A 25,599-nucleotide genomic window follows, 5' to 3' on the forward strand; every position below is an offset into this window, starting at 1 on the left:
CGTTGTTGTGGAGGGATTTGAGTGTGAGGGACTTGACCACTTCGTGTGTTCTTGCCATTGCATTAGTTGCATCAGTTTGAGTTCTCCACGGTGATACGTGGAAGTGAAGTTTGAGAAGCTTATTACCTTTGGTACTTAGTACCCTAGATATTGTTCTTCGTGGATGCTTTGGCGTCCTAGAAGCTTGGTGGTGTCTCAGAGCTCAATCATTGTGGTGTGAAGCTCCGGGCAAGCGTCGGGGTCTCCAATTAGGTTGTGGAGATTGCCCGAGCAATTTGTACGGGTACCGATAACCGCCCCCAAGGGTTGCCACGTGTACGGGTTCGGTGACCGCCCCCAAGGTTTGCCATTTGTACGGGTTCGGTGACCGTCCTCAAGGGTCCCTTAATGGAATCACAGCATCTTGCATTGTGCGAGGGCGTGAGGAGATTACGGTGGCCTTAGTGGCATCTTGGGGAGCATTGTGCCTCCACACCGCTGTAACGGAGATTAGCATCCGCAAGGGTGTGAACTTCGGGATACATCATCGTCTCCCCGTGCCTCGGTTATCTCTTACCCGAACCCTTTACTTATGCACTTTACTTTGTGATAGACATATTGTTTATTGTAATATATCTTGCTATCACTTAGTTGTTTATCTTGCTTAGCATAAGTTGTTGGTGCACATAGGTGAGCCTAGTTGTTTGTAGGTTTTGTGCTTGACATATAAAAAGTTAGTTTTATTCCACATTTGTTCAAGGCTAAACCTTAATTATTTTAAAGCGCCTATTCACCCCCCCCCCTCTAGGCGACATCCACGTCCTTTCATATGCTTTATGTTCTAACTTAAGAGGCAAATGACAAGTTTTTCCATAAACCATTTTATAAGAAGACATACCCATAGGATTTATATATGCTATTCTATAAGCCCAAAGTGCATCATCTAATTTCTTATACCAATTCTTCCGGGGCCTATTAACAGTCTTTTGTAAGATTAGTTTTATTTCTCTATTGCTAAGTTCAACTTGACCACTAGACTGAGGATGATAAGGTGATGCAGTTATATGGTTAACATCATACTTAGCAAGCATTTTACGGAAAGCACCATGAATAAAGTGTGAACCACCATCAGTCATTAAATATCTAGGGACTCCAAACCTTGGGAAAATAACTTCCTTAAGCATTTTAATAAAGGTGTTGTGATCAACACTACTAGGTGGAATAGCTTCTACCCACTTAGTAACATAATCAACAACAACCAAAATATGTGTATACCCATTAAAGGAAGGAAAATGTCCCATGAAATCAAATCCCCAAACATTAGATGGTTCAACAGCAAGTGAATAATTCATAGGAATTTCTTGACGCTTACCGATATTACCTATTCTTTGACGTTCATCACAAGATGAGACAAACTTACTGGCATCCTTGAAGAGAGTAGGCCAATAAAAATCAGATTGCAATGCCTTATGAGCGGTTCTGTCTCCCGCATGATGCCCTCCATAAGCTTGAGAGTGACATTTCCGTAGGATTTGTTCCTGTTCATGCTTAGGTACACAACGTCTAATAATACCATCTACTCCTTCTTTATAAAGATGTGTGTCATCCCAAAATTAATGTCTTAAATCATAGAAGAATTTTTTTCTTTTGTTGGTATGTGGAGCTAGGTGGTATGTATTCAGCAACAATATAATTAGCATAATCAGCATACCAAGGTGTACTATTAGAAACATTTATTCCAGCTAGTTGTTCATCAGGAAAACTATCATTAATAGGTTGTAGGTCATCAAGAATATTTTCAAGCCTAGACAAGTTATCAGCTACTGGGTTCTCTGCTCCTTTCCTATCAGTGATATGCAAATCAAATTCTTGTAACAGAAGAACCCACCTAATGAGTCTAGGTTTAGCATCTTTCTTTTCCATAAGATATTTAATAGCGGCATGATCAGTGTGAACAATAACTTTAGAATCAACAATGTAAGATCTGAATTTATCACAAGCAAACACTACTGCTAAGAGTTCTTTTTCAGTAGTAGCATAATTTCGTTGAGCACTGTCCAGAGTTTTACTAGCATAATGGATAACATTCAATTTCTTATCAACTCTTTGTCCTAGAACATCACCAGCACCATAATCACTAGCATCACACATAATCTCAAAAGGCAAGTTCCAATCAGGTGGTTGAACAAAAGGTGCAGTAATTAAGGCTTTCTTTAGTGTTTCGAAGGCTTCCAAACAATCATCATCAAACACAAATGGAATATCCTTTTGCAAAAGATTAAGATGCCTAGGAATTTAAGAAAAGTCTTTGATAAACCTCCTATAGAAACCAACATGACCAAGGAAACTACGAATACCTTTGATATCTTTTGGACATGGCATTTTCTCAATTGCATCAACCTTAGCTTTTTCCACCTCACTGCCTCTTTCAGAAATTTTATGGCCCAAAACAATACCTTCGTTAACCATAAAGTGGCACTTCTCCCAATTCAAGACAATATTTGTTTGTTCACATCTCTGCAAAATTCGATCAAGATTGCTTAAACAATCATAAAAAGACTTCCCATAAATAGAAAAGTCATCCATGAAAACCTCAACAATCTTTTCAGAGAAATCAGAGAATATAGCAATCATACATCTTTGAAAGGTAGCAGGTGCATTATGTAAACCAAAAGGCATACGTCTATAAGCATAAGTTCCAAAAGGACAAGTAAAAGTGGTCTTTCCTTGATGAGGTTGTGAAACACGTATTTGTAAAAAACCAGAATATCCATTAAGAAAGCAAAAAATGTGTGTGCTTAGATAATCTTTCCAACATTTTATCAATAAAAAGGAGAGGGTAATGATCTTATCTAGTTTCTTTGTTTAATTTTCTAAAATCAATTACCATTCTATAGCCTGTGAAAATAATTTGTGGAATAAGTTCATTCTTATCATTAGGAACAACAGTTATACCTCCCTTCTTAGGGACACAATGAACATGACTTACCCATCTACTATCAGCTATAGGATAGATTATACCTGCTTCCAGAAGTTTCAATATTTCCGTTCTTACCACTTCTTTCATCTTCAGATTTAACCGACGTTGGTGATCAACAACGGGTTTAGCATCAGGTTCCATATTAATCTTGTGCTGACATAGAGTGGGACTAATGCCCTTAAGATCATCAGGAGTATATCCAATAGCAGCTCGGTGCTTCCTTACAACTTTCAATAGTCTTTCTGCTTCATGTTCTGAAAGGTTAGCACTAATAATAACAGGATATATCTTTTTCTCATCAAGATAAGCATATTTCAAAGTGTCTGGCAATTGTTTTAATTCAAGCACAGGATCACCTTTAGGTGGAGGAGGACCTCCTAGAGTTTTAGTAGGCAAATTGTGCTTAGGCAGAGGTTGTTGTTCGAAAAAGATTTTATCTATTTCATTTCTTTCACACATATGCAAATAATTTTCATGGTCTGGAAAATATTTTTCTAAAGGATCAGTAAGAGGTATAACAATAGAAGCAAGACCAATAATTTCATCCTTACTAGGCAAACCTTTCTTATGCGGTTGTCTACTAAACTTGGAAAAGTTAAATTCATGAGATTCATCACCAAAGCTAACACCGACAGTTTGTTTCTTACAATCTATTTTGGCATTGACGGTGTTCAAGAAAGGTCTACCAAAGATAATGGGACAAAAGTCATCTTGTTGGGAGCCAAGAACAAGAAAATCAGTAGGGTATTTTATCTTCCCAGAGAAGACTTCAACATCTCTGAGAATCCCAATTGGTGATATAATATCTCTATTGGCAAGTTTAATAGTAACATCTATGTCTTCTATTTCAGCAGGTGCTATTTCATTTTTAATTTCTTCATATAAGGAAAAAAAGGAATAGCACTCACACTAGCACCTAGGTCACATAACCCATGATAACACTGATCTCCTATCTTAACTGAGACAACATGCATGCCAACAACTGGTCTATGTTTATGTTTTTTATCCGGTTTGGCAATTCTAGAAGCTTCATCACAAAAGTAAATAACATGCCCATCGATATTATTGACCAAGATATCTTTAATCATAGCAACACTAGGTTCAACTCTGATTTGTTCAGCTGGTTTGGTTGTTCTAACATAATTTTTGTTAACCATAGTTGAAGCTTTAGTATGTTCCTTCATCCTAACAAGGAAAGGTGGTTTTTTTAATATAAGCAGTGGGAACAACTAGATCAACATTGTAAATGATAGTTTCTTCTTTAGCTTTTACCGGTTCTTTAATTTCTTCTTTAATAGGTGGGTGATATTTAAACCACTTCTCCTTAGAGAGATCAACATGAGTAGCAAAAGATTCACAAAAGGAAGCTACTATCTCAGAGTCAAGTCCATATTTAGTGCTAAACTTTTGAAAAGCATCGGTATTCATAAAAGATTTAACACAATCAAACTTAGGTTCAATACCTGACTCTTTACCTTCATCGAGTTCCCAATCTTCAGAGTTTCGTTTAATTCTTTCTAAAAGATCCTATCGGAACTCAATAGTCTTCTTCATAAAACAACCAGTACAAGAAGTATCGAGCATTGATTAATCATTACGAGAAAGCCGAGCATAAAATTCTGAATAATAATTTCTCTTGAGAGCTCACGATTGGGGCATGAATACAACATTGACTTAAGCCTCACCCAAGCTAGAGCGATACTTTCTCCTTCACGAGGCCAAAATATATATATATAATTCCGATCACGATGAACTAGATGCATAGGATAATTTTTTTGATGGAATTCCAATTTCAACCGATTCCAGTTCCAAGATCCAATATCATCGCTTAGCCTATACCATGTCAATGCTTTTACCTTCAAAGATAAAGGGAAAACCTTCTTCTTAGCTTCATCCTCGGGTGAACCTGCAAGCTTAAACAATCCACAAATTTCATCCACATATATCAAGTGCATATCAGGATGTTCGGTTCCATCTCCTGCATAAGGATTAGCTAGCAATTATTCTACCATACCCGAAGGAATTTCATATTCAACATTTTCAGTAGGTGCAGTAGGTTGAGGGGCAACTAATTGTGGTTCCGAACGAGGTGAAGATACCCCGAACAAACCCCTCAAAGGATTTTCTTTTCATAGTAGCAAGTGATTATAAATTTCAGTACGTATTAATAATGTTTCCTTACCAATTTCCACTGACCAAGAGAGCTTCACTCCCCGGCAACGGCGTCAGAAAATAGCCTTGATGAGCCACAAGTATATGGGGTCAATTGTAGCCTTTTCGATAAGTAAGAGTGTCGAACCCAACGAGGAGCAGAAGGAAATGACAAGTGGTTGTTAGCAAGGTAATGTTTGCAAGTGCTAAAATTGGAAGTAGCGGAGTAGTTTGATAGCAAAATAATTTGGAACAAGCAAGTAACGATAGTAGTAACAAAAGTGCAGCAAGGTAGCCCCATCCTTTTGAGGCAAATGACATGCCAAAACGGTCTTTTATGATAAGCAAAGTGTTCTTGAGGGTACACTGGAATTTCATCTAGTCACTTTCATCATGTTGGCTTAATTCGTGTTCGCCACTTTGATAATTTTGTTTGTGGGTGGATCGGTGCTTAGGTGCTGTTCTTACTTGCACAAACCTACTACTTATGATAAACCCTCTTGCAAGCATCCGCAACTACGAGAAAAGTATTAAGAATAAATTCTAACCATAGCATTAAACTTTTGGATCCAATCGGTCCCTTACGGAATAGCGCATAAACTAGGGTTTAAGCTTCTCTCACTCTCGCAACCCATCATCTAATAACTACTCCACAATGCATTCCCTTAGGCCCAAATATAGTGAAGTGTCATTTAGTCGACGTTCACATGACACCACTAAGGGAATCACAACATACATATCATCAAAATATCGAACACATATCAAGTTCACATGATTACTTGCAACATGATTTTTCCTGTGACCTCAAAAACAAAAGTAACTACTCACAAATAATAATCATGCTCAAGATTAGAGGGGTATTAAATAGCATAAGGGATCTGAACATATAATCTTCCACGAAATAAACCATATAGTAATGAACTACAAGATGTAATCAACACTACTAGTCACCCACAAGCACCAATCTATAGTTCCGGTACAAAGATTGAACACAAGAGATGAACTAGGTTTTGAGAGGAGTTGGTGCTGTTGAAGATGTTGATGAAGATAGCCCTCCCCAATATGGGAGAATTGTTGGTGATGATGATGACGATGATTCTCCCCTTCGGGAAGGAAGTTCCCCCGGCGGAATCGCTCCACCGGAGGGCAAAAGTGCTACTGTCCAAGTTCCGCCTCGAGACGGCGGCGCTTCGTCCCGAAAGTCCTCTCGTTCTTTTTTCTAGGTCAAAATGACTTATATACCAGAAGAGGGGCACCGAAGGTGGGCCTGGGTGAGCACAACCCACCGAGGCACGCTTGGGCTCCCTGGCTCGCCCAGGTGGGTTGTGCCCACCTGGTGGGCCCCTGGCTCGCCCAGGTGGGTTGTGCCCACCTGGTGGGGGCCCTCTATTACTTATTTGCTTAAATATTCCATAAAAATTCCTCGTGAAGTTTTAGCTCATTTGAAGTTGTGCAGAATAGGTAGGCTGACGTAGCTTGTTCAGGTCCAGATTTCCAGCTGTCAAAATTCTCCCCCTTTGTGTGTACCTTGCATATTATGAGAGAAAAGACATTAGAATTACTCCAAAAAGCATTATTATTCAATAAAACAACATAAATAACAATAGGTAAACATGATGCAAAATGGACGTATCAACTCCCCCAAGCTTAGACCTCGCTTGTCCTCAAGCGAAAACCGAAATTGAGAAACATGTCCACATGCTTAGAGAGAGAGGTGTCGATAAAAACAAAAATACGGACATAGGAGCATCATGTAACTTATCATAACATCAGCAAACTTTAACATAAAACTTTTATCATAGAAGTTTTATCAAAGGCTTCTCATGAACAAGTGACAATTTATCACAACATCAAAGTATAAAGCATAAACTCTATTGGAAACCAACAAACTATGTTCTCAGTCAACTTTGCAACTACAATTCATCTTTAGTATTCTATGATTGCTAACACTCACCGCATACACATGAACAAAATATTTCAACCGGACACATAGAAAGATAGAGGCTTATAGTTTTGCTACCTATATTCAACTGGATATTTGTGCCTAGATTTGTCCTCACCACGTAATGAATGGGTAGCAGCCCGATAAAACAATCCTACCTTAGAAACCAACACAAATTCATACATTGAACAATTTTTAATCCCTTGGAGTGCATCGTTGCTTCAACCTGCAGCTCCTCTGCGCGCATTTCCCCTTCCATCCTATGGGCACTCGGCCGCGCCGTTCAAAGGCTGCCAGCACTGCGCCGCGCTACAGTGCTGTGCCTCATCTCTTCCCGTTTCACCACCTGCCGCTCCTCTGCGCGCATTTCCCCTTCCATCCCCATAGCAAAAAGTTTTCAGCGAAAGTCGGTTGGTCCAACGCCTCGTCCTCCGCTTTGCCCATCCTCCATTACCGTCTCAGTCTCCGCCACGCGACAGCATTCAAACCCAGTCGCATCACCCTCCACTACCCCAACCCCTAAAACCCTAGCCTGCCACCACCCCGTCCCCTACCACTCTACCAGGCTTCCCTCACCCCTCAGTCGCTCCAAGCCGAGCGCCCGCCGAGATGGCTTCCGCCTCGCCGTCGTGGGTCATCCTGGGCAGCGTGCCGCGGGTGTCGGCCGCCAACGCCGACCTCCCCCATGGCGCCGACCTCTCCCTCGCGCTGCCGGCGGCCCCGCGCGTCGCGCTCCTCACCATCCCCCCGCGCATCTTCCCGGGCCGCCCCACCCCCAGAAGCTTCCCGTCCGTCCTCGCCGTCGACGCCTCCGGCCTCCTCCTCCTCCACGCCGACCAAGGCCCCGCCAAGGGCCCCACCGTCATCAACCTCCCCAGCCGCCAAGAGTTCTTATGGCTCCCAACCGTCGCGGGGTACTTCCTCCTCGACGCCAAATCCGCCTCCGCCCTCCCGCTCCCCAACCCCGAGTACATCATGCACCCGGGGCACCTCGGCCTCATCGCCTCCCCCGCCGACCCCGGCCACTACATGGTCGCTGAGCTCCAGATGATCCTCGGCGGCGACCGTGCCGACCTCCTCTGCTTCTCCTCTGAAGCCGGGGAATGGGTCACCAAGGACGTCCGCTACCCGCTTCCATCCCGCCCGCTGAGCCCCAACGGCGTGGTCTCGCACTCCGGGAGCCTCTGGTGGGTCGACCTCTCCTGGTGCCTCCTCACGTGCGACCCCTTCGCCGACGCGCCGGCGCTGAGGGTCGTCCCGCTTCCGGAGGGCAAGGCGCTCAAGTCCAGGGAAGCTTGGGGGCTGCTCGACAAGTACCGCTGCGTGGCTGTCAGCGGCGGCAAGCTGCGGTTCGTGGACATGTACAGCAACCGTACAAGCGGCGGCTCTGCTCGAATCGGCGTGTGGACGCTCGTCGATCCGGACTCCACGGAGTGGACGCTCGAGTACGAGGCCACCTTTGCGGAGATCTGGGACGACGCGAGCTACAAGGCGGCTGGCCTGCCAATGAAGATCCCCGTGCTTGCGCTCATCCACCCTACTAACCCCGACGTGATCTACTTCTTTCTGGATGAGTACCTCCTCGGCGTGGACGTGCGGGCTCGCAAGGTTGTGGAGTGTGAGGTCTACAAGCTGGTTGAGCCGCCTAGGGAACACGTCGCCACCCGTTTCGTCCACGCTTGGCAGCTGCCACAAGCTCTCTGCTCAGGTAATTCTACCGTCTACGTTCTTCGATTGTACGTGCATTCTTGTTGGTGATTAGAAGTGCTGTGTTTCTATGTAACAATGTGACTTGTGGGAGACCAGAGGCGTATGATGTATGATGTGGTCTCCAGTTTTCTGAGATCTTAGTTGTTTGTTGAAGGGAACACATATGCAAGCGTTCAACTTCCAGGATATGTTAGTTTAGCTTGTTTTGATGGATGCTGCAGGGAGGGCATATATTTGATAAGTTTAATGGGCTTCTCAGATTGGGGCTTTTAGAGTAAAGCACTTCGAATTTCAATGTGTAAATGGTCTTGTGTGGAGGTGATGTATGACGACTCTCAGAGTCACAATTTGCTGAACGATGGCTAATGCTAAATAAAAAAAATGGCAATGTTTCCTTAGTACAAAGTTGTAGTAAACCGGCCACACTTATTTTGGGACAGAGGAGTACTCCCTCCGTCCAAAAATTCTTGTCTTAGATTTGTCTAGATATGAATGTATCTAGTCACATTTTAGTATTTAGGTACATTCATTTCTAGACAAACCTAAGACAAGAATTTTAGGACGGAGGGAGTACAGTTTAAGCTTCATTATCTTAGGCACTAGACATATAGGTCTATATGCTTGCTCTGGGCTTCCATTTAAACTTTAAAGTAATACTTCCTCCATTCACAAATGTAAGATCTTCTAACTTTTTTTTTGAATTGAATGTATGTAGACATGTTTTTGTGGGTTTGTTTGCTCATGTCAGTCCGTATGCAGTTCATATTGAAATATCCAAAAAATCTTATATTTGTGAACGGATGGAGTAAGATCGTTAACTGCTACACATACTTTTTTTTCTGTCATGTGCCTGCTAAAAGGTGCAAGTTATGTTTACACAGCTTTCCTACCTGTCACCGTTTTTATTTTTCAATAAATGCAAGACATTGTAATCAACACTATAGCCCCATATACACTATAGCATGCCATGGATAGAATTGTTGAGTCTTATACTTCAGCTGGTACTGCTAGAATCAACGGCTGCTATTGCCCAAGGATTCCCAATTTGTAATGTTTTTTTAATTCCTTCGTGATAACATGCCTCTTATAGGAGTACATGTAATTTTTTTGCAAAAATTAATTGCCTAGTGTTAGATGGTTTAGACACATCCATTGAGCTCTAACTTACTACATACCAGTACAGCTGTACTGATGTAAAATTGCCAATAATTTTATTCAGCCAAGCACTATGCTAAGGCAAATACTACATCAGGTATTCCATCTAATAGGTTTATTGTGGTTCTTAGAGAGTTGGGTAAAATGCAGCTTCAAGAGTGAAGATAGTTTTAACTTTTACAAATAAACTCTGTGTTACTATGAGTACTTTGTACATGCACAGTTTTGAAAATTGCCATGGTTCCATACAAAAGTGTGTTTGGCTTTTTGAAACATAGCATCGTTCTCTGTTATTTGTATGTAGTAGTACTAGGTATTATAATGACCCTGTGATGTTTTTTTGTTTTCTAGACTTGCAATGGGCTGAGAAAGTATGCGTACATATAGTGAATCAACTGTTAGACATAGTACTACATTTCTTCAGGAAAAAATGTACTTATTACATTTATGTTTCTAAGGACTCTACTCCGCTTCACTATGCATGCAAAATTCTAACTGAATTGTGTCAGGGAAACTTCTGTTTCTATTTGAAATTGTCACTGGATTCCAGGATTAAGAGTGTTGGTTCCTGAAGTTCGTTATGTTTCCCTCTTTGTTTGTAGTACTACACTGCTAGGTATGAGATTGTTTTTGTACTGTAGCATTATCAGAATGCTTGTACGTGCCAGCTCCTCCTTTGATATTTGGTTCAGTTCTACCATTTGCGTGAAAAGGATGCATGATCATGAATAAGCATAACGAGGCAGCTATTAGACATAAGACAACCTAGTTGCTGTATTTATCTAATGTCAGAAGTCCATAAAAGCATTAGATGATCAAATGAGCTGAAGCCTGTATGCCTTGGCTAACATAATATGCTCTGTTCTTTTGAAGGTTCTGCAAAGGAGACCGAAGAGGGCGTGAAGGAAGAGCTAGATGAACTCCGTCTGTGAGATGAGAATGAGGAATGAGAGCCAGAGTAAACTTCTTAACAGGTTACTCAATTGAGTTGTACAATACATGTTTATCAACCAAATTTAGTGTCCTTAGCACACTACTCATGCAGCTTGGCCTACAAAAACTTCCTTTATAATTTTCTGTTCCGTGGTCGCAGGTAGAGGGAGTAATAGATCAAGTTATCAGGTGGCAATGGCATCTTCGGGACAGCACTCGTCTCAAGGAAATCGGCAACATGGCTGAAACCGTCTTGCTTGTTTTTCTTTTTTGCTTCAGAGTTAGTAGTTTGGTCTTTATAGTTTACAGTATCTCTATGCTTGAATACTTGATCCACCGTCTTGGCTCAGAACTGAAGTGATTATCGTTGGCACTAAGCTCCTGTTACCTTTCTGTCTCTTTACTTTTTCAATCCATGCTCCCTGCTTGGTTCCAAAAATACTTTGGTGATCCAACTAGTACGACGTGAGTGAGGTTCTGTTTTGCCGTTTGATGCTTGTCTACAAAATTTTACCGTCTTTTAAAATAAATTGATTGAGTTATACTCTTTGTTCATGGAATTATTATGGACGGCCAGAATACGCCCCCGGTTCTACTGCCACAACGAATGACATGCTGACAGCGGGGGATACGTTTGGCCGAGCGTACCGCATGCTTGGAAAAATTCTTAATCGGTTTTCCACTGTTGGACTCAGATAATATGTATTTCTATATTATCTGCAAAATCACCATACGTGTTGTCCTTTTGCACATTGTTTTTACCTAGTATTTGTACCCAGAAATAATGTTTACATAGATAGCATGGTTTTTTTTTTTCGACTGGCTGGTTGATTATTCAAGGTGATATGATATCAACGTCGGAATTATTTGTTTGGCATGATCTCAAGGAACAAGAAATTAGTTGACTCCACTATATTAGAACTTTAGAAGTATGTAAGCAGCTCGGTCATTTGTCCTAAGCCAACATGTTGGGTGTGCATAATGATAATATAGGAAAATAAAAATTTAGATTGCAAGTAGACCATCGATTTGTAAGTGAATTGGATTAACATTGAAATCAAGTTGGGATCACCAAAATAGAACATTCTTTGGCTATTAAGGCATGTACACCGGGTAGCCCCAGGATGCTGCCATAGGTTTGGGTGGTACGTAGGTTCGGATAGTGCTTCAAAATGTCAGAGGATCTTCTGCAGGAGGCAGCCTCTTAAGCAGAAAAAATGAAAAAGATGAAAAAATGTGAGAGCAAAAAATTATGACATTGAGACCCATAATATAGAAGACATCAACTTTTAATGATGTGACTGAAAAAGTTATTTTTCTGTATCTAGCTGGATGCATCGGGGGCGGCACCTACCACTGCCCCAATGCTCATGCCCTTAGATAGCTAACATGTCACAACGTCATGCAGAACTGAAGTTCATATCTATATGCATGCATGATACTTATTAGATTAGTCCAATATTTTACATTTTTTAAAGGTTTACTGAAATGTTTTGTTTTTTCTCACAGACCATATTTTCCGGGTTAATCCATTTTTCTGTTGATCCTGGGAACTTTTATGCCTTTTTCCTTTGGAAGATATTTTCTTGCACCTAGATGGTGCACATACGAATTAAACGAATAGGGGCCTCTACGCTAAGTTACATGAATACAAGCGTATAATTCTTTGTGTGACTATCTAGATAACAAAGCTTGTAATCTTCACCAACTAAAACTTGGAAAAAGTCAGGAAGCGACCGTACATTCCACATGTGTGCAAAGTGCCAAGTGCCACGGGATGTCTGGCACAGTGCAAGCGTCCCCTGTCTCCATGGTCATGCCCTCGTCCCGACGGCGACCTGCGCTGCTTCATCGGTATCACTCGGGCTGCAACCGCCAAGATCAAAGCTCCCGTCAAACAAACAACGTCTCGTCCTTCTTTGCTTTACTTTACTTTGTTCGACGGCGACGGTGAACAGGAGGAGCTAGCGCTAGCTTTCGGTTTCTGGATAATAAAGAGTCTGTTGCAAGTCTTGCTCCTGCCATGCCGTGCCACCGACCGGAGCTGCGCTGCTTTTTCTTCCACGTTAGGCTTTGTTCAGTTGCAACGGATTTGAAGGGGATTGAAGTGGATTGGGAAGGATTAAATTTCATGTAAGTCAAAATCCACCTCAATCCCCTTCAATCCTCTTTAATTCCTTTGTGGTGGGGATTAACCGAACAAGCCCTTACCAAGGTTGGTGCCCCTAGCTCTGCCTCCACAGCAGCAGAGCGCAGAACCCCGCCCCCCATCCGCGTTCATTCACAGGTTGCTTCGTTTCCCTTCCACAAAACCCTAACCCCTATCGCAGCAATCAGACCACCCCTTACAAGTTCACCATCGCCGTCGCCGCGCCTCGAGATGCCATCCGCGCGGTCCATTCCCCGAGCCGCCCGCTGCTTGATTCTTTTCGCTCCCATAGTCCTCGTCGCCGCAATCACCATGCACCAGTCCAACGCCAGAGCGCGCACGCGCAAGCCACCAGATCGAGCGAGCCGGGATGGCATCCGCGTCTTCGCCATGGGCCATCCTCGGCAGCGTGCCGCCGACGTCGATCTCTCCCTCGCACTGCCGTCGCCGCCGCCCGTCGGGCTCCTCACCATCCCCCCGCGCATCTTCGCGGACCACACTGTTAGATTGATATCTTCCCCAATGGACCCAACGGCCCATTAGAACCTTGACTCGCGCCTTGAACAGGGGCGTCCAGCCCAAGCAAGGCTGATGGACCCCTATCGCGCAGTGCTATATAGAGGAGGTGGGGACCATGGCACAAGACACGAGGTTTGCCGCCGTCACTGGTTCCCCACTCCTAACCCTAATCCTATCTAGAGGGTAGCACTGAAGCGATGGAAAGTCCACCGCCATCGTCATCGCTACCACATCTCTCTCCTTTTCCACCGTCGTCACCACCTCACGATGGACGTCGAAGGGAGCTCATCGAGTTCGGGACAAGGTAAACTACGGGTACTACCGGATTCATCTAAGCCTAGAGGATCCACGGATCTATCAATGGTACCATGAGCCGCTAGGCACCAGATGCGTTACGGTTGAAAGAAGAAAACAAAGTTCAAAGGATTTCCCTCCCTAAAAGCACCGAAGATGGCCTCGGGCCTCGTCGGCAAAGAGCGCCGCCGCAAGGCTGCGCCTGTTCCTCTCGATCCCCACACGCATCGGCAAGCCGAGGTGTGGGGAAGAAGAACCTACCTCTTCGGAGGCAAAGATCGGATCTGATTAGATCCAAAAGGCAAACAAAGAAAAAAATGCAAAGAAAAGGGGAAAGGCAAAGCAAATCCACCCCTCCGGGGGCAAAGTACATGCACCACAGCCACACCGTTCGACGGCGGCGCGCTTCCACTAAGGGAAACGCGCCACCGGCGAAGGGGAGGCAACGATGCAAAGGCCACAGTGAAACGGCGCAAGGATTTACTCCCACCAGTGGGCAATGGGCACCACCACCACACCATGTTGACAACGGTGCGTTCACCTTCGAGGTGCTCGCACTCGCCGGCAAAATGGGTAGAGGAGGCGCCGCTGTGCATCCCATGTCTCTCTCTTTCTCTCTGTGAGAATGGAGTTGGAGAAAAAGAAAAAGAAACGGGGAGCGGAATGTTGGAAATATTCCCTAGAGGCAATGATAAAATAGTTATTATTATATTTCCTGTTTCAAGATAATTGTTTATTATCCATGCTATAATTGTATTGAATGAAAACATAGATACATGTGTGGATACATAGACAAAACAATGTCCCTAGCAAGCCTCTAGTTGGCTAGCCAGTTGATCAAGGATAATCAAGGTTTTCTGACTATATGCAAGTGTTGTCACTTGATAACTGGATCACATCATTAGGGGAATCATGTGATGGACTAGACCCACACTATGAACGTAGCATGTGATCGTGTCATTTTGTTGCTATTGTTTTCTGCGTGTCAAGCCTTGACCATGAGATCATATAACTCACTAGCACCTGAGGAATACCTTGTGTTGGAAATATGCCCTAGAGGCAATAATAAAATGGTTATTATCATATTTCCTTGTTCATGATAATAGTCTATTGTTCATGCTATAATGGTATTAACAGGAAACAGTAATACACGTGTGAATAAATAGATCACAATGTGTCCCTAGCAAGCCTCTATTTGGCTAGCTCGTTAGTCAATAGATGATCATGGTTTCCTGGTCATGGGCATTAGATGTCATTGATAACGGGATCACATCATTGGGAGAATGATGTGATGGACAAGACCCAATCCTAAGCATAGCACTAGATCGTATTGTTCGTATGCTAAAGCTTTTCTAATGTCAAGTGTCTTTTCCTTCGACGGTGAGATTGTGCAACTCCCGGATACCGTAGGAGTGCTTTGGGTGTATCAAACGTCACAACGTAACTGGGTGACTATAAAGGTGCACTATGGGTATCTCCGAAAGTGTCTATTGGGTTGGTACGAATCGAGATCGGGATTTGTCACTCCGTGTGACGGAGAGGTATCTCTGGGCCCACTCGGTAGAACATCATCATGAGCTCAATGTGACTAAGGAGTTAGTCACACGATGACGTGCTACGGAATGAGTAAAGAGACTTACCGGTAACGAGATTGAACAAGGTATTGGTATACCAACGATCGAATCTCGGGCAAGTTCTATACCGACAGACAAAGGGAATTGTATACGGGATTGATTGAATCCTTGACATCGTGGTTCATCCGATGAGATCATCGTGGAGCAAGTGGGAGACACCATGGGTATCCAGACCCCGCTGATGGTTATTGGCCGGAGAGGTGTCTCGGTCATGTCTGCCTGTCTCCCGAACCCGTAGGGTCTACACACTTAAGGTTCGGTGACGCTAGGGTTATAAGGAATTGTTATACGAGGTTATCGAAAGTTGTTCGGAGTCCCGGATGAGATCCCGTACGTCACGAGGAGCTCTGGAATGGTCCGTAGGTAAATATTGATATATAGGACGGATGGTTTCGGACACCGGAAGTGTTTCGGGCATCACCGGTAACGTACCGGGACCACCAGAGGTGGCCCCGGGAGTCCACCGAAGGGGGGCAACGACCCCGGGAGGTAAGGTGGGCCAAGTGGGGGAGGGAACCAACCCCTAGGTGAGCTGGTGCGCCTCCCCACTCAGCCCAATGCGCAGGGAAGAGGGAAGGGGGGGGCAAACCCTAAGCCAGGTGGGCCTAAGGCCCACCAGGGGTGCGCCACACCCCTCCTCCCCCCTTGGCCGCCGCACCAGCCCCCTTCTAGGGCTGCCGCCCCCCAGGAGAGGGAAACCCTCAAGGGGGCGCAGCCCCTCCCTCCCCCTATATATAGTGGACACTTTTGGCCATTGGAGATCAGACTTCTCCCTCTCCCTCGGCGCAACCCTGCCCTTCCTCCTCCTTCTCTCTGCCGGTGCTTGGCGAAGCCCTGCCGGGAGACCTCGTCTCTCCATCGACACCACGCCGTCGTGCTGCTGGAGTTCTTCCCCAACCTCTCCCTCCTCCTTGCTGGATCAAGGTGCGGGAGACGTCACCGGGCTGCACGTGTGTTGAACGTGGAGGTGCCGTAGTTCGGCACTAGATCGGAATCACACCGCGATCCAAATCGCTGCGAGTACGACTCCATCAACCGTGTTCTAGTAACGCTTCCGCTTGGCGATCTTCAAAGGCATGAAGATGATCTTACCCCCTCTCTCGTTGCTGGTCTCTCCATAGGAAGATCTGAATATGCGTAGGAAAATTTTGAATTTATGCTACGTTACCCAACAGTGGCATCCGAGCCAGGTTTTCTATGCGTAGATTCTATGCACGAGTAGAACACAAAAGTTGTGGGCGATGATTTGTCAATTTTCTTGCCGCTACTAGTCTTATTCTTTTCCGGTGGTATTGTGGGATGAAGCGGCCCGGACTGACTTTATACGTACGCTTACGTGAGACTGGTTCCACTGACAGACATGCACACCGTGCATAAAGGTGGCTAGCGGGTGTCTGTCTCTCCTACTCTAGTGGGATTGGATTTGATGAAAAGGGTCCTTATGAAGGGTAAATAGCTTTGGCATATCATCGTTGTGGTTGTCACGTAGGTAAGAAGCCATTCTTGCTAGAAACCCAAATCAGCCACGTAAAACTTGCAACAACAATTAGAGGACGTCTAACTTGTTTTTGCAGGGTTTGACATGTGATGTGATATGGCCAAAGTTGTGATGTTGCATGTATGATGTATGAGATGATCATGTTATTGTAATAGGTTTCACGACTTGCATGTCGATGAGTATGACAACCGGCAGGAGCCATAGGAGTTGTCTTAATTTATTGTATGAGATGCAACGCCATGTGCTTACTACTTTTACTTCATCGCTAACGGTTAGCTATAGTAGTAGTGATAGTAGTAGTTGGCGTGACGACTTCACGGAGACACGATGATGGAGATCATGATGATGGAGATCATGGTGTCACACCGGTGACGATGATGATCATGCGATGCCTGAAGATGGAGATCAAAAGGGCAAAGATGATAATGGCCATATCATGTCACTATATGATTGCATTGTGATGTTTATCATGTTTTTCATCTTATTGCTTAGAATGACGGTAGCATAATAAGATGATCCCTCTTAAAATTTCGAGAACGTATTCCCCTAAGTGTGCACCGTTGCGAAGGTTCGTTGTCTCGAAGCACCACGTGATGATCGGGTGTGATAGATTCTAACGTTCGCATACAACGGGTGTAAGCCAGATTTACACACGCGAAGCACCTAGGTTGACTCGACGAGCTTAGCATGTACAGACATGACCTCGAATACAAGAGACCGAAAGGTCGAACATGAGTCGTATGGTTGAATACGATCAGCATGAAGTTGCTCACCATGGTGACTAGTCCGTCTCACGTGATGATCGGACACGGGTTAGTCAACATGGATCATGTATCACTTAGATGACTAGAGGGATGTCGATTTAAGTGGGAGTTCATACTTAATATGATTAAATGAACATAATTGTCATGAACTTAGTCTAAAAGGTTTGTCTTTATAAATATTGTAGATGGCCAACGCCAACCTCAATTTCAATGCATTCATAGAGAAAAACAAGCTCGAAGATGATGGTAGCAACTATGCGGACTGGGTTCGCAACTTGAAGCTCATCCTTGAAGCAGCTAAAAAGGCTTATGTCCTTGATGCGCCGCTAGGTGACCCTCCCGCTCCCGCAGCAGCCCAGGACATTCTGAACGTCTGGCAAACGCCGAGTGATGACTACTCTCTGGTTAGGTGTGGCATGTTATACAGTTTAGAAACGGGGCTCCAACGGCGTTTTGAGCAACACGGAGCATATGAGATGTTCCAAGAGCTAAAGCTAGTTTTTCAAGCTCATGCCCGTGTCGAGAGATATGAAGTCTCCGACAAGTTCTTTAGCTGTAAGATGGAGGAGAATAGTTCTGTCAGTGAGCACATACTCAAAATGTCTGGGTTACACGGTCGCCTGACTTCACTTGGAGTCGAACTTCCGGATGATGCTATAATTGACAGAATCCTCCAGTCACTCCCACCAAGCTACAAAGGCTTTGTGCTTAACTACAACATGCAAGGGATGGAGAAGACCATTCCCGAGTTGTACTTGATGCTCAAGTCTGCAGAAGTAGAAATCAAGAAAGAGCATCAAGCGTTGATGGTCAACAAGACCACTAGTTTCAAGAAGGGCAAGGGTAAGAAGAACTTCAAGAAAGACGGCAAAGCTGTTCCGCGCCCGGTAAGCCAGATGCCGGGAAGAAGAAAAAGAATGGACCCAATCCTGAGACTGAGTGCTTCTATTGCAAGGGAAAAGGTCACTGGAAGCGGAACTGCCCCAAATACTTAGCGGACAAGAAGGCCGGCAACGTTAAAGGTATATGTGACATACATGTTATTGATGTGTACCTTACCAGCGCTCGTAGTAGCTCGTGGGTATTTGATACCGGTGATGTTGCTCACATTTGCAACTCAAAGAAGGAACTGCGGAATAAGCAGAGACTGACCAAGGACGAGGTGATGATGCACGTCGGAAATGGTTCCAAGGTCGATGTGATCGCTGTCGGCACGCTACCTCTACATCTACCGTAGGGATTAGTTTTAAACCTTAATAATTGTTATTTAGTACCAGCTTTAATGAAAAGGACGTGGATGTCGCCTAGAGGGGGGGTGAATAGGCGCTTTAAACTAGTTAAGGTTTAGGCTTCAACAAATGTGGAATAAAACTAACGTTTAATATGTCAAGCACAAAACCTACAAACAACTAGGCTCACCTATGTGCACCAACAACTTATGCTAAGCAAGATAAACCACTAAGTGATAGCAAGATATATTACAATAAACAGTATGTCTATCACAAAGTAAAGTGCATAAGTAAAGGGTTTGGGTAAGAGATAACCGAGGCACGGGGAGACGATGATGTATCCCGAAGTTCACACCCTTGCGGATGCTAATCTCCGTTAGAGCGGTGTGGAGGCACAATGCTCCCCAAGATGCCACTAAGGCCACCGTAATCTCCTCACGCCCTCGCACAATGCAAGATGCCGTGATTCCACTAAGGGACCCTTGAGGGCGGTCACCGGACCCGTACAAATGGCAACCCTTGGGGGCGGTCACCGAACCCGTACACGTGGCAACCATTGGGGGCGGTTACCGGTACCCGTACAAATTGCTCGGGGCTATCTCCACAACCTAATTGGAGGCCCCGACACTTGCCCGGAGCTTCACACCACAATGATTGAGCTCCGAGACACCACCAAGCTTCTAGGATGCCAAAGCATCCATGAAGAACAATATCTAGGGTACTAAGTACCAAAGGTAGTAAGCTTCTCAACTTCTCACTTCCACGTATCACCGTGGAGAACTCAAACCGATGCAACTAATGCAATGGCAAGAACACACGAAGTGGTCAAGTCCCTCACACTCAAATCGCTCCACAACAACAAAAGCTATGGAGAAATATGAGAGGAAGAACAAGGAGCTCACAAAGAACTCCAAGATCAAGATCCAAGGGGTTCCCCTCACATAGAGGAGAAAGTGATTGGTGGAGATGTGGATCTAGATCTCCTCTCTCTTTTCCCTCAAGAACAAGCAAGAATCATTGGAGGGATTGAGAGTAAGCAAGCTCTAAGAATGTCAACAATGGAGGTAGAACAAGAGCTCAACGGATGGATAAGGCCAAGGGGGAAGAAGACCCCCTTTATATAGCGGGGGAAGGAATTAGACCGTTACCCCCACTTTCTGCCCGAGCTCCAGCGGTACTACCGCTGGCACTCCAGCGGTACTACTGCCAGCTAGCGGTACTACCGCTGGCACTCCAGCAGTACTACCGCTGGCCCCAGCGGTACTACCGCTGGGCCCCTGGTAGTGCAACAGCACTACCACCGCCAAGAAAGTCTTCGCAAAAAGGTCCGTCCACGAACAACCGCTAGGCAGGCGGTACTAAGCTCCTGGAGCGGTACTACCGCTGAGCAGGGGCGGTACTACCGCCAGCCAGCGGTACTACCGCTAGGGCCAGCGGTACTACCGCCAACTCTAGCGGTACTACCGCTCGCGACTGAAACAGCCATAACTTTCGCATACGAGCTCCGAATCGAGCAAACCCAAGCTTGTTGGATTCAGGAAATCTTAAGACCATGCGGTTATGAATATGCCAAAGATATAGAGATGTGAGTCCTCTATGAATGAAGAACCGGCAAAAACTCCAACATCGAAAACATCATAGTAGATGCATATGGACTCCGTTTTCGATGAACTCGAGCTTGTCACGAAGATGACCATAAGCTCTAAAACTCACAAAGAGAAACACCAAACAAGAACCAAGAAGTATGATGCAAGGATGCAAATGGTTTGAGCTCTCAACGAATGATACGATCAAGCTACTCACTTGAGAGCCCCCTTGATAGTACAACAATCTATTGATGGGGAACGTCGCATGGGAAACAAAAAATTTCCTACGCGCACGAAGACCTATCATGGTGATGTCCATCTACGAGAGGGGATGAGTGATCTACGTACCCTTGTAGATCGTACAACAGAAGCGTTAGAGAACGCGGTTGATGTAGTGGAACGTCCTCACGTCCCTCGATCCGCCCCGCGAACAATCCCGCGATCAGTCCCACGATCTAGTACTGAACGGACGGCACCTCCGCGTTCAGCACACGTACAGCTCGGCGATGATCTCGGCCTTCTTGATCCAACAAGAGAGACGGAGAGGTAGAAGAGTTCTCCGGCAGCGTGACGGCGCTCCGGAGGTTGGTGATGATCTTGTCTCAGCAGGGCTCCGCCCGAGCTCCGCAGAAACGCGATCTAGAGGAAAAACTATGGAGGTGTGTGGTCGGGCAGCCGTGAGAAAGTCGTCTCAAATCAGCCCTAATTGCTCCATATATATAGGAGGAGGGAGGGGGACCTTGCCTTGGGGTCCAAGGGACCCTCAAGGGGTCGGCCGAGCCAAGGGGGGGAGGACTCCCCCCCCAAACCGAGTTGGACTTGGTTTGGTGGGAGGAGTCCCCCTCCCTTCCCTCTTCCTCCCTCCTTTTTTTTCTTTTCCTTTGATTCTTTATTCTTGGCGCATAGGCCCCCTTGGGGCTGTCCCACCAGACCACTAAGGGCTGGTGTGTCTCCCCAAAGCCTATGGGCTTCCCCGGGGTGGGTTGCCCCCCCTGGTGAACTCCCGGAACCCATTCGTCATTCCCGGTACATTCCCGGTAACTCCGAAAACCTTCCGGTAATCAAATGAGGTCATCCTATATATCAATCTTTGTTTCCGGACCATTCCGGAAACCCTCGTGACGTCCATGATCTCATCCAGGACTCCGAACAACATTCGGTAACCAACCATATAACTCAAATACGCATAAAACAACGTCGAACCTTAAGTGTGCAGACCCTGCGGGTTCGAGAACTATGTAGACATGACCCGAGAGACTCCTCGGTCAATATCCAATAGCGGGACCTGGATGCCCATATTGGATCCTACATATTCTACGAAGATCTTATCGTTTGAACCTCAGTGCCAAGGATTCGTATAATCCCGTATGTCATTCCCTTTGTCCTTCGGTATGTTACTTGCCCGAGATTCGATCGTCAGTATCCGCATACCTATTTCAATCTCGTTTACCGACAAGTCTCTTTACTCGTTCCGTAATACAAGATCCCGCAACTTACACTAAGTTACATTGCTTGCAAGGCTTGTGTGTGATGTTGTATTACCGAGTGGGCCCCGAGATACCTCTCCGTCACACGGAGTGACAAATCCCAGTCTTGATCCATACTAACTCAACTAACACCTTTGGAGATACCTGTAGAGCATCTTTATAGTCACCCAGTTACGTTGCGACGTTTGACACACACAAAGTATTCCTCCGGTGTCAGTGAGTTATATGATCTCATGGTCATAGGAATAAATACTTGACATGCAGAAAACAGTAGCAACAAAATGACACGATCAACATGCTACGTCTATTAGTTTGGGTCTAGTCCATCACGTGATTCTCCCAATGACGTGATCCAGTTATCAAGCAACAACACCTTGTTCATAATCAGAAGACACTGACTATCATCGATCAACTGGCTAGCCAACTAGAGGCATGCTAGGGACGGTGTTTTGTCTATGTATCCACACATGTAAATGAGTCTTCATTCAATACAATTATAGCATGGATAATAAACTATTATCTTGATACAGGAATTATAATAATAACTATACATTTATTATTGCCTCTAGAGCATAATTTCAACAGTCTCCCACTTGCACTAGAGTCAATAATCTAGCCCTCACATCACCATGTGAATTACATTGTAATAAATCTAACACCCATACAGTTCTGGTGTCGATCATGTTTTGGCCGTGGAAGAGGTTTAGTCAGCGGATCTGCTACATTCAGATCCGTGTGCACTTTGCATATATTTACGTCCTCCTCCTCGACGTAGTCGCGGATGAGGTTGAAGCGTCGTTTGATGTGTCTGGTCTTCTTGTGAAACCTTGGTTCCTTTGCTAAGGCAATGGCACCAGTGTTGTCACAGAACAAGGTTATTGGATCCAGTGCACTTGGCACCACTCCAAGATCCGTCATGAACTACTTCATCCAGACACCCTCCTTAGCTGCCTCCGAGGCAGCCATGTACTCTGCTTCACATGTAGAATCTGCTACGACGCTTTGCTTGGAACTGCACCAGCTTACTGCACCCCCATTAAGAATAAATACGTATCTGGTTTGCGACTTAGAGTCGTCCGGATCCGTGTCAAAGCTTGCATCGACGTAACCTTTTACGGTGAGCTCTTCGTCACCTCCATACACGAGAAACATCTCCTTAGTCCTTTTCAGGTACTTCAGGATATTCTTGACCGCTGTCCAGTGATCCACTCCTGGATTACTCTGGAACCTACCTGCCATACTTATGGCGAGGCTAACATCCGGTCTAGTGCACAACATCGCATACATGATAGAACCTATGGCTGAAGCATAGGGGACGGAGCGCATATGCTCTCTATCTTCATCAGTTGCTGGGCACTGACTCTTACTCAATCTCGTACCTTGTAACACTGGCAAGAACCCTTTCTTGGACTGTTCCATTTTGAACCTCTTCAAAACTTTATCAAGGTATGTGCTTTGTGAAAGTCCTATCAGGCGTTTTGATCTATCCCTATAGATCTTAATGCCTAGAATGTAAGCAGCTTCTCCTAGGTCCTCCATAGAGAAACTTTTATTCAAGTAACCTTTTATGCTCTCCAAAAGCTCTACGTTGTTTCCAATCAGTAATATGTCATCCACATATAATATTAGAAACGCCACAGAGCTCCCACTCACTTTCTTGTAAATACAAGATTCTCCAACCACTTGTATAAACCCAAATGCTTTGATCACCTCATCAAAGCGTTTGTTCCAACTCCGAGATGCTTGCACCAGTCCATAAATGGATCGTTGGAGCTTGCACACTTTGTCAGCATTTTTAGGATCGACAAAACCTTCGGGTTGCATCATATACAACTCTTCCTTAAGGAAACCGTTAAGGAACGCTGTTTTGACATCCATCTGCCAGATTTCATAATCGAAAAATGCAGCTATTGCTAACATGATTCTGACGAACTTAAGCATTGCCACGGGAGAGAAAGTCTCATCGTAGTCAATTCCTGGAACTTGTGAAAAACCCTTTGCCACAAGTCGAGCTTTATAAACGGTCACATTACCGTCAGCGTCCGTCTTCTTCTTAAAGATCCATTTGTTCTGAATAGCCTTGCGGCCCTCAGGTAGTATCTCCAAAGTCCACACTTTGTTCTCATACATGGATCCTATCTCAAATTTCATGGCTTCTAGCCATTTGTTGGAATCTGGGCCCACCATTGCTTCTTCATAATTCGCAGGTTCATTGTTGTCTAACAACATGATTGACAAGACGGGATTACCGTACCACTCTGGAGCAGCACGTGATCTCGTCGACCTGCGTGGTTCAACAGAAACTTGAACTGGAGTTTCATGATCATCATCATTAACTTCCTCCTCAACCGGCGTCGCAATGACAGAGGTTTCCCCTTGCCCTGCGCCACCATTCAGAGGGATGAGAGGTTCGACAACCTCGTCAAGTTCTATCTTCCTCCCACTCAATTCACTCGAGAGAAACTCCGTCTCGAGAAAAGCTCTGTTTTTAGCAACAAACACTTTGCCCTCGGATTTGAGATAGAAGGTGTACCCAACTGTCTCTTTTGGGTAACCTATGAAGACGCACTTTTCCGCTTTGGGTTCCAGCTTTTCAGGCTGAAGCTTTTTGACATAAGCATCACATCCCCAAACTTTAAGAAACGACGACTTTGGCCTTTTGCCATACCACAGTTCGTATGGTGTCGTCTCAACGGATTTTGATGGTGCCCTATTTAAAGTGAATGCAGCTGTTTCTAATGCATAACCCCAAAATGATAACGGCAAATCAGTAAGAGACATCATAGATCGCACCATCTCTAACAAAGTACGATTACGACGTTCGGACACACCATTACGCTGTGGTGTTCCAGGCGGTGTTAACTGCGAAACAATTCCACATTGTCTTAAGTGAGCATCAAACTCGAAACTCAGATATTCACCCCCACGATCAGACCGTAGGAACTTGATCTTCTTGTTACGATGATTTTCCACTTCACTCTGAAATTGCTTGAACCTTTCAAATGTTTCAGATTTGTGCTTCATCAAGTAGACGTAACCATATCTACTTAAATCGTCAGTGAAGGTGAGGAAATAACGATATCCGCCGCGTGCCTCTACGCTCATTGAACCACACACATCGGTATGTATGATTTCCAACAAGTCACTTGCACGCTCCATTGTTCCGGAGAACGGAGTCTTAGTCATCTTGCCCATGATGCATGGTTCGCACGTGTCAAGTGAATCAAAGTCAAGTGACTCCAAAAGTCCATCAGCATGGAGTTTCTTCATGCGCTTTACACCAATATGACCCAAGCGGCAGTGCCACAAAAATATGGCGCTATCATTGTTTACTCTAACTCTTTTGGTCTCAATGTTATGTATATGCGTATCGCTATCAAGATTCAATATGAACAATCCTCTCACATTCGGTGCATGACCATAAAAGATGTTAATCATAGAAATAGAACAACCATTATTCTCAGACTTAAAAGAGTAACCGTCTCGCAATAAACAAGATCCAGATATAATGTTCATGCTCAACGCAGGCACTAAATAACAACGATTTAAGTTCATCACTAATCTCGATGGTAGCTGAAGTGACACTGTG

General features: G+C 44.8%; 1 protein-coding gene across 2 annotated transcripts; it reads left to right on the top strand.

Moving 5' to 3' along the window:
• The first annotated feature begins 7,479 nt into the window (after positions 1–7,479).
• LOC123439707 lies at positions 7,480–11,247 on the top strand. 2 transcript variants are annotated; one of them, XM_045116396.1, is made up of 3 exons: positions 7,480–8,760; positions 10,791–10,875; positions 11,011–11,247. In XM_045116396.1, the coding sequence occupies exons 1-2, from the start codon at positions 7,662–7,664 to the stop codon at positions 10,847–10,849; spliced, it is 1,158 nt and encodes a 385-aa protein (XP_044972331.1). In that variant the 5' UTR covers positions 7,480–7,661; the 3' UTR covers positions 10,850–10,875; positions 11,011–11,247. The 2 variants fall into 2 exon arrangements, with proteins under 2 accessions (XP_044972331.1, XP_044972330.1); XM_045116395.1 differs by having other exon boundaries at positions 7,497–8,760; positions 10,791–10,891.
• The last annotated feature ends 14,352 nt before the right edge of the window (positions 11,248–25,599 follow it).

Source organism: Hordeum vulgare, chromosome 3H (genome assembly GCF_904849725.1).
Source record: "Hordeum vulgare subsp. vulgare chromosome 3H, MorexV3_pseudomolecules_assembly, whole genome shotgun sequence".
Lineage (NCBI taxonomy): Eukaryota > Viridiplantae > Streptophyta > Magnoliopsida > Poales > Poaceae > Hordeum > Hordeum vulgare.

What these genes read in the sequence shown, in the direction of transcription:
- LOC123439707 (XM_045116396.1), top strand. Translation starts at nt 7,662, where the DNA reads ATGGCTTCCGCCTCGCCGTCGTGGGTCATCCTGGGCAGCGTGCCGCGG. An exon ending in GCCACAAGCTCTCTGCTCAG is followed by an intron (nt 8,761 to 10,790) that starts GTAATTCTACCG and finishes GTTCTTTTGAAG; the next exon opens with GTTCTGCAAAGGAGACCGAA.